The sequence below is a fragment of the Asterias amurensis genome, chromosome 11, assembly GCF_032118995.1.
Source record: "Asterias amurensis chromosome 11, ASM3211899v1".
Taxonomy (NCBI): domain Eukaryota; kingdom Metazoa; phylum Echinodermata; class Asteroidea; order Forcipulatida; family Asteriidae; genus Asterias; species Asterias amurensis.
This window is the reverse complement of record NC_092658.1, coordinates 20,983,719-20,995,907: the sequence shown is the minus strand read 5'-3', so window position 1 is coordinate 20,995,907 and position 12,189 is coordinate 20,983,719. Positions and strand designations below refer to the sequence as shown.

Here is a 12,189-nt window from a genome sequence, read left to right as displayed (position 1 = left end):
CTTACGTGCAAGCGCCAAATTTCTGCGCTAGCCTTGTAAGCAGAGAATGCAGAAGTACGCACGCGCAGAAACCCAAATTCGCCGCTAACCCGTGAAATACGCTTGCCGTAAGCACAGAATTTTCTGCTTCCGTAAGCGCCAATTCGGTGCTTACGGTAAGCAGAGCCATGAAATTGGGCCCAGGTGGGGAATGAAAACTGAATCCACATGCAAGGCTCATGTCTGAGGTAAAGGTATGGAAAAAGCACTCATCCAACATAATCTCCCTTCAGCATTGGTAATTTTGTTGAACTTGAGCTCTACAAATATATTTACTTTAGAATTGGAATTTGAGTTAAATTTACTTTGGAGCAATATATTGAAAACAACAGTGTCCTAATTAGATTGAATTCATCATTATTGTGCTTAAAACCAAATAGATTTCCTTTCAAAATTATTTGCTAATTTTGAGGTGTATTAAGTAAGAGACTTTGTAGGCTTTCGGATAAAAATTATAGGCCCAACAATTTCTTTTTGTGAGTCGTTGCCAAAGTGTGACCCTACCTTCAACAAGAGTATTTGGTTTTTGTTGTAGACTTTGAAGCGAGACAATGAAAAAAAACAGTGTAAGAATTTGATTGCATTCATCATGACCAACATACAGACAACGTTGGAAAATGCTGACTCCCCAGGTATGATTAAAGTTACTTTCCTACACTCAGTTCAGACAGGCGCGCCAGAGTCGCGCCGAACCAAATAGATTAAGAGCGGCTCTAGGTCGACCCAAATAACTTTTTGTTTCAGACAGGCAAACTTAACAAAACATTTACATTGGCTCGGCTCTTGAAAAGTTTGACGTCTGAAACCAAGGCGCTCCAGAGTTGTTCCTAACGACTGCAACAATTGATCTTTCGACTTCTAGCGCGTCCAGCCGCTCGTAACTGTTTCAGACGTCAAACTTTTTATGCACTTAATTCAGAATTTGGTTCAGCGCAACTCTGGAGCGCCTGTCTGAACCGGGTGTTATTTATTTTGTTTAAACGTCCTATTGTCTGACCGATCACAATCATTCACCTTGTTTTTGCTCTGCTACCTTCGGGGTCTTGTCAAAATTAATCCAGGGGTGGATTTCACAAAGAGTTAAGACTAGTCACATCTCGAGTTAGGACGAGTTTCTTAGGACTAGCCATAGGTTTTTAATATCTCCTAGGACTAGTCCTAAGTTAGAACAAGTCCCAACTCTTTGTGAAATCGACCCGTGGACTTGTAGTCGGATAACAATTCTCTGGTGTCATATTTTGTTGAAATACTTTTAGAGACATGGTATTACTCGCTGAAAGACGCACAGTTTGGATGCAATAAAGACATGCCCTTTGTCATACACCCTGCTGAGCACTCTGTGGTTGAACTTCCAATGCAATGTAGTAGCCTCATATAAATATTCAAAAAAATATTATACTAAAAATCTACTTAACCCCTTGAAGACGGAAGGCGACTATGCCTGCTAATTTGGGTCCGGAATGCTGTATGTGGTCAGCCGTGGAATGCAGTCTGTGGCCGGTACAGCTGTAGGCAAACAAAGGCTGCTATGCAGTCATGCGTGTAAGCCGGGCATTGAGGCCTGATAATACCGGCGTTAAGGGGTTAATGTAAAGGCCCGGTCACACATACCTCGATAACGAGACTGACAATGATAATGTAAACAATGCACGCCCTCGAATTGGTTGAATGAGCGTCACGTGGGTGATTCTGCATGGAGCATTTCAACCAATAGTATGCATTCTCTTTGCGTCGTGATCATTATTGTTTTCGTTATCGCTGCAGTGTGACTTGGCCTTACCCCTCGTATACATCAAAACTTTTCAGTTTGCGTTTCAGATTTCAGGGGAAAACCCCAGAGAAATATTCCTGTGAAAACCCATACAGTCAGATAGGGACTGAAAAACCAATCCACATAGTGGCCCCTGTGGGATTTGAACTGGGGTCCTAGAGGTGGAAGACAAGGAAAGATACCACTATGCCAACCTGACAACCTTGTCTCGAGACAAATAAAAATCAAACAAAATAACAGTTTTGTCTAACTTTCTTTTTTTTTTTACAGAATTGTTGATTTCCTCAGTGAATGCCATTCACTACATTTGCCAGTTTTATCCCTCTGCATTCAATGACCACTTCAAGGTGAGCCAAGTTTACATTTTGTTTTGAAAATATTTCTGCAAGTAACTTGAGTGACCACCAAGGCCATGCACTATATTCACCTGACTTGTTCACAATCATAACAATTCATTTGGTTTGCGGTAACACCTTGTGTGCATGTACTTGCCAGGTAGAGTTTGTTCTGAGAGAACTGTCTACATTGGGTCCTCTGAACCCCTATAAATAAGCCCTCTTATCTCTTCAGTCTCCTGACAATGACTAGAGCAAGCTAGTTGAAGCGTTGAGACCAATTCAAGAACTGACTCCGCAGTAGTGCGATCATAAAGCTAAAGTAATAGTCCCAGCCAATTTTCTGTACCTTTTGCTCGGGTAGTAGTTAAAAAGCAGGACAGTTCTTTTCAGAACTGAGAAGTCCCCAAACATCTGATAAATCTACTGCGCAGTAGTAGAATAAAGAAAGACAGTTCTTTAAGAACAAATCAACCTATGAGTCATTTAATGAAAAGTTTCTATTCATTTCTAACTTTAGGACACTGTTGACATTCTGGTTGGATGGCACATCGACACGTCACAGAAACCCTCACTCATCAAGTACTGTGCAGGTAAGTTCCCTATCTAGGACTCACCCTTAAAGGGTCTATGTACCTTTTTCTAACACAGAACACAATGTTAACAGATTTGCGTTAACTTACATGGTTTGAAGATAATGATAGTAGAAAGCTTCCCATAAAATATTACTTACTGAGGTAGTGTAGTTTTTGAGAAATGATTAAAACAAGTCACAAAATAATTTTTGTCTCAGTGAGACGAAAATTATTTTAGCATGTAAAAACCTATTAACCAGTTATGAAAGTCGCATCCCCTGAAGGTGATCCCCTGGTTGCCACTTCCCAGGTTGTATCGTAATTTGGGTGTGATCCCTGGCTACACGGCAGTTAATAGTTGTATGGCTTCTGACTGGCACCCTCGAACAAAGATATTGACAAAATAGGGACACCGCCAATATAGGGCTAGATAGCTCAGTTGGTAGAGCGCCGGCACGTTAATCCAGAGGTCGTTGGTTTAAATCTCACTCAAGTCAATTCTTTGTTCAACCTCCAATTTTTTTTTTTTTTCATGACATTGTTTTACACATTTCTCAAAAACTACAGCACCTGAATAAGTAATATTTTAAGGGTGCAGTTTGGCATGTTGATGACGCAGTGATTGCGTAGGCGGTGTGGCATGTTTGTTTGACAGCTGGGTATCTCAACAAAAGTGTCGTCATTAGTGCAGGGTGCCACTGTGGAAGTGTCGTGGTTGAGCAGTTAAGAGCACCGAATCCAAATTCTGGTGTTTCTGATCAGCAGAATGTGGGTTCGAATCCCCAACCGTGACACTTGTGCCCTTAAGCAAGACACTTAACCATTGCTTCGTCCTTCGGATGGGACATTAAGCCGTTAGTCCTGTGTGTTGTGTAACGCAAAAGAACCCAGTTCACCTATGGAAAAAGAGAAGGGGTTCGCCCCGGTGTTCCTGGTCCGATCGGCAGCAAATTGCTCCACAGCACATTACATGGTGCTATCAGAATTAAGTCTTATAATTCAATTGTAGTCCCACATCTTGCAGGAAATACTGTATGTTACAGCGCCAGGAACGTCACTGAGTGACGGATATGTGGGCTATATAAGAAGCCACAATTGGTATTATTATTACATTTGCTATTTCCACATGTCTGAGTTTCAATTGGTGTATCGGCCACTCGTGACAAATTTACATGACACTGTTATTTCTCATCAGATTCTCTGATCAGTTTCCATGTATACTGGCTGTCAGATTTCAATTTCTCCATCACGCTTCTTGGTCAGTTCTTGGAAGATATGGAGGCGTATTCAGAGGTAAAATTTGTAAATGTATTGGTTTTCTGTAGCACCATAGTGTACAAATAAAACATGGTGTAGTGTGGACAGTTGATATAAGCTCCCAAACCTTCCAATCTGATGGGAGCCAATATCAACTTGTCCATGCAAATCAACCCTGTGAGTAAATACTGGAATGCGCGATTGGTAAACAGCACGTGAGACCAAATTTGGCTCTCTTTCATAAATATATGTACAGGTTATAGTAATAGGGAGGTTTCGCATGCAAACGGGTACGGTTAGTGCAACGGATACGTCATCATTATGACGTCATGTGCTACTCGCTATCCGCTATACGTGCAGACGACACTGATGTCCTGCTTGCTACATGTAAATAGGTTACGGATAGCTAAATGTATGCGTATGCGTATCCGTTCGCGTGCAAACATTGACTGCTATTGAGTGCTAGGGTTAAAACTCTCTTCTATTTCCAGAGGCTGAAGCCTCAGGAAAAAAAAACAGTCCGGGAACACTGAGGGAATTGTAGTTTTAACCCTACATGTGTAGCATGAGTAAAAACAGACTGTACTTGTATTATGACACCCCATCCAATACACTACCTTAAAGGAACACGTTGCCTTGGATCGGTCGAGTTGGTCTTCGAAAAGCGTATGTAACCGTTTGTTATCAAATGCATATGGGTAGAAAGATCTTGTAAAAGTAGAATACAATGACCCACACAAACATGCCTCGAAATTGCACGGTTGTCCTTTTACCTCATCGTCCACGCGATTTTTTACCTCCTCAACCACGCGATTTTCGAGGCAAACTTGTGTGGATCATTGTATTCTACTTTTAAAACATCTTTCCAACTATACGCATTTTATAAAAAACGGTTACACATGTTTTTTATAGACCAACTCGTCCGATCCAAGGCAACGTGTTCCTTTAAGACCATGTCACACGAAGCAATTTACTGGCAACCAGTCACAGGCAATCTCAAGGAAGAAAAGCAAATTCACATTTCAAGGTTCACAAATTTTCTTGTTGATCATAAGACAATGTTATAAAAATTACTCATGTGCTATTAAAGGAACACGTTGCCTTAGATCGGTCGAGTTGGTCTTTGAAAAGCGTTTGTAACCGTTTTTTATAAAATGCATATGGGTAGAAAGATGTTGTAAAAGTAGAATACAATGATCCACAAAAACATGCCTCGAAATTGCGTGGTTTTCCTTTTACCTTGTCGACTAACACGTCGGCCATTTATGGGGGTCAAAATTTTGACTCCCATAAATGGCCGACGATGTTAGTTCGCACAGTAGAAGGAAAATCACGCAATTTCGAGGCAAACTTGTGTGGATCATTGTATTCTACTTTTAAAACATCTTTCCAACCATATGCATTTTATAAAAAACGGTTACGAACGCTTTTGTTTTGACCAACTCGTCCGATCCAAGGCAACGTGTTCCTTTAAAGTGGTCCTTTAGCATGCACTGCAGTTGGTTGCCTCCAAGTTACCTGCAAAAGTGCCTCTTGTGACAAGGCCCTTAGACTTCTCGGCACCAAGGAGCTACCGTTGCTAAGGGGAATAGCACACTAGTTGCCATTGGTTCATTGGTGACTATGGGTATAGTTTGTTAAAATAAGACATATCATGTGACAGGCTCTGAACCAATCAAAAGCCATAATCTTATTTTAGAAGATAAAACGCTGTTGCACAAACACAATATTATTCTCTTCACACCGAGGGTGTGTTTTCACAGCTGTAACCAGTAACTGTTACGGTCACTGAGTAGTGATTAACCAGTGGCCAAGTCGACCAAAAAGATTATTGGTTAGGACTGCGAAAACACACCCCATCACAGTGCATGAATAGACTTCTACCAAGTCCTTTTCCCTTTCTTATTTTGGTCTGTCAGGATCTAAGCAACTGTTGCCATGGCGCTACTGGTTCAGGAGATGGTGGTAGAGGGGACGAGGATGAACAGCAGACTCCAGAGATCTGTCGGAGTAAGATCCTGGCTCTCCTCAAGTAAGTTCCTCATGAAGATTTGAGCCGGGAACCGAAAAGGAATTTTCCATTTGCCATTCCTTGGCAAAACAGCCGAATTTGAAAAATGACATTTTAAGAACAGCAAGTACAGTGATCAGCTGTCATATAACATGCATTCTTCGCTTACACAGCTAGCGCAGAAATTTGGAGCTTGCACAATAAGTGGAGAATGGTGACTATAAGCGCAGAATTTGACGGTATGCAGGGCCATGGTGGTTTTGTTTTCCACTCAAATTAATTGTAGGCCTGTGATTAATTATGATTTTTCTTGATTGCAGGATTTGAAGAGCTTAAAGATTTACAATTATTGTAGCGCTTTTTAACATCGGACTCAAGCTCTGATATTTCAGGTTAAAGGATAAATACAATTACTAAAAACCAACAGCAATTTTAATTGATTGTTCCAGTGAAGTTAACCATATTTGATATATAAATCTTTGTTCTGTTTTGATAGTGTGTTCACCACAGTAGTCAAGTGTCTGGGAGCTGGATTCAGCCCCCGACCAGGGTCTCCCATCACGATCGACTACATGTCAGAGGTAAACTCAAGCCTGCGATTTGGCAGGGTCTGTCACCAGTCTGCCTTGCCTTCAGATTTTTTCAAAAACTACTGCCAAGAAAAGAGTAGACCCTTGTTATGACCAAGCCTTTAGGTTTTGATTTTGTAATGTTATAGAGAGTCTGTATACCATACCCCATATGTGGCAGAGGGTGCCCCATTCCCGAGGTGTTCCCATACTTTAACACACTCTTTTCTTCTTGTACAGAAGAACATCTCTACAATTCTCTAAAGAATAGACCTTATTATGCGATTTCACAAAACACTAAGATTCATGTTTAGATGAGTTGATTCTGTCAAAATTTACATCCAGAATGCCCCACAGATTTGATTTGGGTTTTTTTCCCAGTATAACTGTATAAAAGAACCCAATATATTTGTAGTAATTTTACATTACAATGGTAATCTTTCCTCAATACCTACAGGTCTTCAAAGGAATCATCCAATGCGTGGAAACAGTCCGGAGTGAGAGCCAAGGAGACGGTACCGATGACGTTATCGTCACGGCAGGCAATGAGTGCCTCTCCATCCTCTGTGATGGTATGAGATCCTCTTTAGTCCAATGTCGTCAAGAAGTCTTCAGCTTTGCCCTGATGCAGGTTGAGGAGACCCTAGAGGCGGTGCTCCCCCGGACCTCTAAGATCCTGTCACCACTTGGATTAATGTACAGGGTGAGTTTAAGATGTGGGTTTGAATCCCCAGCTGTGAAACATTGTGAGAAACGGCTCCCTCTAAAGTAACATAGTTTTCGAGAAAGAAGTAATTTTCCACAAACTTGATTTTCGAGACCTCTGAATTAGATTTTGAGGTTTCGAAATCAAGCATCTGAAAGCACACAACTTCGTGTTACAAGGGTTTTTTTCTTTCATAGTTATCTCGCAACTTCGATGACCAATTGAGCTCAAATTTTCACAGGTTTGTCATTTTATGCATATGTCATGTATGTTGAGATACACCAAGTGAGAAGACTGGTCTTTGACAATTACCAATAGTGTCCAGTGTCTTTAAATTACTGTATTTATGCCATGGAAATTGTGCAAATCTGTATACATTTATGTTCTTAATCTTACCAATGTTGTGCACACCCTTTCAGGTACTGAAGCATCAAAGCACCGGTTTACCCCCCGACCTAGTTGAGATGCTCTACGGCCCAGAATCAAAGTTCAAGAAGCTACGCTTCCATAACAATAAAGAGGTAGGCATTAACCTATAGCCCAGCAGGCCTCGATCTAACCCATGGCAACCACAGCACTTGCCGTGGTGTCCTGTGCAAGATTTCAATAGACCTTTTTTTTGTTGATAAAGAAACCGCCTTGGTTGGCATGGTTGACCGAGTGTTAGTAAAATACTTGAACGTAAAAACAGATGTTTCACCAAAATTCAACATTTTCTGCAAATTTTCAATTAAATAAAATACCTCTCATGATAAGTTGCTTTGTTTAAACAAAATCAACAAATTTGGTTACATTGTTACCAAAAATAGCGATCTATTCTTGATTTGCACTATAGTTTTCCAATCTGGGTTGGCAAAATCTCGGGCTGTAACGTTGCAAAAGAAAGTTCTATACAAATTTTCCTCATGGAAGTGCCCTTTACCAAAGCATAATTGCTCTGCCCCTTCAAAAGTGGAGTTCAAGGCCTGTCCCTGACAGTCATCTGGGTTTTTTTTCCCATTAAATTTTTTGTAGGCATGGGATTTGTCCGGATTTTTTTGAGTTTGAATACCTTACAGATGTACAATGTACATGTACAGCGTTTCTAACAATTAGGGCATTTATAAATGGGAATAATTGAGTGGTAACTCGACTTAAAGGGAAGGTACACGTTTGGTAACTACTCATAACAAACATTAACTTAAAAACTGACTTGGTAACAAGCATTGGAGAGCTGTTGATAGTATAAAACATTGTGGGAAATGACTCCCTCTGAAGTAACGTAGTTTTTGAGAACGAGGTAATTTCTCACTAAAATAATAATAGACTCCTGGCTAGAAGTCTTTTATTCCTATCTGAAAGCACACAAATTCGTCCAACAAGGGTATTGTTTCTCTCATCATTTTCTCTCAACTTTGATGATCTATTGAGCCCAAGTTTTCACAGGTTTGTTATATTATGCTTATGTTGGGATACATCAAGTGAGAAGACTGGTCTTTGCGACTACCAAATGTGTACCTTCTCTTTAACAATTTTGTGTCTTAAAAAATGATATATATTTTTCCATAACTACATTCCTTAGAGGTGAAATGGTTCTTGAAATGCTTTTTACTATCAAGAACTGCTGTACGCCTGTCCAAGTAAGCTTTTATTGGCATTATTAATTTTAAGAGTGATTACCAAATGTATACCTTCCCCTTTAATGATATTTTCTTTATAACTTTTTGCTATTAAGGTCCTGGCTTTATTGCTGAAAGTATACCAGAAGCTTCTGTGTATTAAAGATGTGCCCATGCTAGAGGCAATATACAGGTAAATGTTTAATTGAGGTTTTCTATTTCTGTTTCATTTCTTTTTTTTCTTTTTTTTAGTCCAATTTCATAGAGCTGCTTAGCGGCTGATTGTGTGCTTACTGTGTAATTTCCATTTCATAGCGCTGCTAACTTTAAGAAAACGAAAAGGCGCTTAAAAATAGATTATGCGCACGCTTAGAAAAAGATTACGCGCGCGCGCTTAGAAATAGATTACACGCTGTTACTATAGCTATTAAATAGTAATGAACTGCGCATTCCGTGTGATCATATTGGCATAGGCGCGCGCCCGACACGTGGAAGCCAGCCAGTTATAAACAGCTCCAGCTGGTCGTTATCAACCGTTTAAACACCACCACATGACGCGATCTCCACCAATAGGAGAAGCGAAACTGTCTGGGGTATTTATGAATATCTGTTTAAATTCTTCTTGCCATGCAGCTTCCTCTTAGCCGATCTAGAACTGGCCTACGATACCCTCCTCTCCTACGCCGGCTCAGAGACCCGATGCCAGCTTGTACCTGATAACCCACTGAAGGACAGTCATCTGACGGTACAAGAGGCTGAGATCATGGTGGTGTTTGATCTCAGCACCCTGTCTGAGATCGGCAGTACTAAGAGCTCTATTATTGTGGTATGTAATAATAACATTCATACTCATAGTTCTTATGTAGCGCTAGAGGCATATCAAAGCACTCAGTATTATTTCCTGCAAGGTCAGGTAGCTACGTATTGAAGTATGAGACCTATTCCTTTATAGCACCATGCAATCGTTTACAAGGTGCTGTGGCACAATATGCTGTCGATCAGACCAGGAACACCAGGGCGAACCCCTTCTCTTTACGATTAGTGCACTGGGTTCTTTTACGAGCATTACACAAAACACATGACCAACGGCTTTACGTCTACCTCCAAGGGAGGAGAAATCATGTACTTATCTGAAGACCTCTTTCTTGTTTCTGTAGATGTGGGCGTTATCACCAAGTCTCTTTGAGCTTCTGACCAAGCATCTGAGTGCTACTCACTGGCTGATTGCTGAGTGTTTCCCAGCTACTCATTACTCACTACTCAATACTCTGTGTGCTCATAGTGAGAGGTAAAGTATTAATGTTGAGTTCATCAAAACTTAGTCAAATTCAATTTTTCAATTTTTTCCAGTTTCCCAAAAGCCTGGTTCATTCTTCATGCGAATGCTAAGCGTTTTTTTGACGTCAGAGGTCTGTACTTGGTGTGGATGTTTCGCTAGAGTTGAGAACATTTTTAATCTTCTGAATTGTTCGTGATAATTTGTGATTTCAAATCTTGTGAGGCATTTGCACTTGCAGGAAGTATGAACCGGGCTTCACTTTTTGGGCATTGGTATGGATGGTTGTGTGTCAGCCCAAAAATGAAATAAAAAGTTGTCATCTATTGGACCTAAGTTTATTTTGTCTTTGTTTATTGTTCCATGTATTTTCTTTGTTGTTTTTTTATTCCTTGTAAAAGAACACTGTACTATTGTTTATGACAATTGTATTCTCTGTGTTGTGTATTATGTATATGTGGGTGGTTTACAATGAATGGTCCTATAAGCACAGAAAATAGTAATAGAGAGGTTTTGCAAGCGTGGGATAGAGATACAGATACATGTACGGATATGATAACTGTATCCGTTCACGTCACCCGCATGTTGGATTTTGTTTCGCAAACTATAGGTATGTTTCACTTGAGTGCGCTCGCATTTATCATGATTTTTTTTGACAAACATGATCGATAGAGACCCCATGTTTTATCCACTGCATTTTCTCATCGTTTTGCTTGCAAATAACTAACAATTTTCTATCTATATCAAGCACAATACAAGTGAAAGCAACTCTGTGGGAAATGTTTTTTGATCTGGGACAAAAATACAACTAAAAGTCTCCAAAACAGTATCCGTTTTTCTGCGACGTGTATGAGCTTCCGTATCTGTTGCTAATGTGTATGCAAAATATGATCGCGGACAACCGTTGCGTGAACACACAAAGTGTCGACGTATTGGTATCTGTATCTGTATCCCTACGCTTGTGAAACCTCTCTTTTGAGAGGTCTGGCACCTGATAAGCTCTGCTGCTTTGTCTCATCCCAACCAACCTCAATGGCAGATTGTCCAGCCTGAATCATGAATAAATATGAGTTAGAATGACTATTCATGTATCTATGCTCTTCTTTTATAGCAATGGCCACTTCATCTCAAGCAGCTTCGGTCTCGCCTCCACCAACCTCGGCTCGGGTTCCTCCAAGACCAGTAGCTACTTCCGTACAGTTCTTAATCTACTCGGCACTGTACTGCCCCACCCTGCCGTGTCAAACGATAGCAGGTAAACATCAACAATCAGTCAGGAGTTGTTTGGGCAACCCACACAATAGCCCTGAGCCTGCCAACCACATGTCTCCATTATGGAGAACCAATCAGAGTGATGATTGACTCTTCACTGGATCCTCTGAACCCCTTTATATAGCCCACTTCTCTCTTATCTCTTCAGTCTCCTGACGATGACTAGAGCAAGCTAGTCAAAGCTTTGAGACCAATTCAAGAACTGACTCCGCAGTAGTGTAGTTATTTAAGATCCTACAGGCTAAATTAGAAGTCCCAGCCAATTTTTTATACCTTCCGCTCGGGTAGTAGTTAAAAAGCAGGACAGTTCTTTTCAGAACTGAGAAGTCTCCCGAACATCCAATAAATCTTACATGCATTGCCTTAAATCCTATATACAGTCTAGAGTTTGTTTGGGCAAACTCCCACAAGGGGATATAAACTCCAAGCTGGCTACAGCTAATCTTTCTCATACAAACCTTGGTTTTACGTCTAGGATTAGGAATTGCACAAATCAAGAAATTGTGTATAGTAGATGTTAAATTTGCATCGGGATGAAGAATAGTAATTTTTGGTTTTTACCCATACGCCGATGTGTGTTAGCACTGTATAATCTGTAGTACTTTCTCGAGTCCTGTGAGAAAATATCACAGGCATATTACTAGCGTGAGATTCGACCTCACGACCCTTGCAATTCTAGAGCAGTGTCTTACCAACTAGACTACCGAGGTTGGCCGGTAGCTAGAGGCAGTTGGAATCCTATCTTTTTAGCAGCGGGTACTGCAAACGATATGATAGATG

The 12,189-nt window shown here is 40.6% G+C and overlaps 1 protein-coding gene across 1 annotated transcript in view; it reads left to right on the top strand.

The window, feature by feature from the left end:
* The window catches only part of LOC139943833 (serine/threonine-protein kinase SMG1-like), an 85,485-nt gene that overhangs the window by 7,485 nt on the left and 65,811 nt on the right, over positions 1-12,189 (top strand). Inside the window, exons 6-17 of the mRNA XM_071940665.1 lie at positions 575-671; positions 2,081-2,157; positions 2,666-2,738; positions 3,916-4,013; positions 5,897-6,009; positions 6,485-6,569; positions 7,015-7,260; positions 7,683-7,784; positions 8,978-9,054; positions 9,495-9,687; positions 10,019-10,149; positions 11,249-11,392. Of these exons, the coding sequence (XP_071796766.1) occupies positions 575-671; positions 2,081-2,157; positions 2,666-2,738; positions 3,916-4,013; positions 5,897-6,009; positions 6,485-6,569; positions 7,015-7,260; positions 7,683-7,784; positions 8,978-9,054; positions 9,495-9,687; positions 10,019-10,149; positions 11,249-11,392 (1,436 nt within the window). The remainder of the gene's footprint in view (positions 1-574; positions 672-2,080; positions 2,158-2,665; positions 2,739-3,915; positions 4,014-5,896; positions 6,010-6,484; positions 6,570-7,014; positions 7,261-7,682; positions 7,785-8,977; positions 9,055-9,494; positions 9,688-10,018; positions 10,150-11,248; positions 11,393-12,189) is intronic.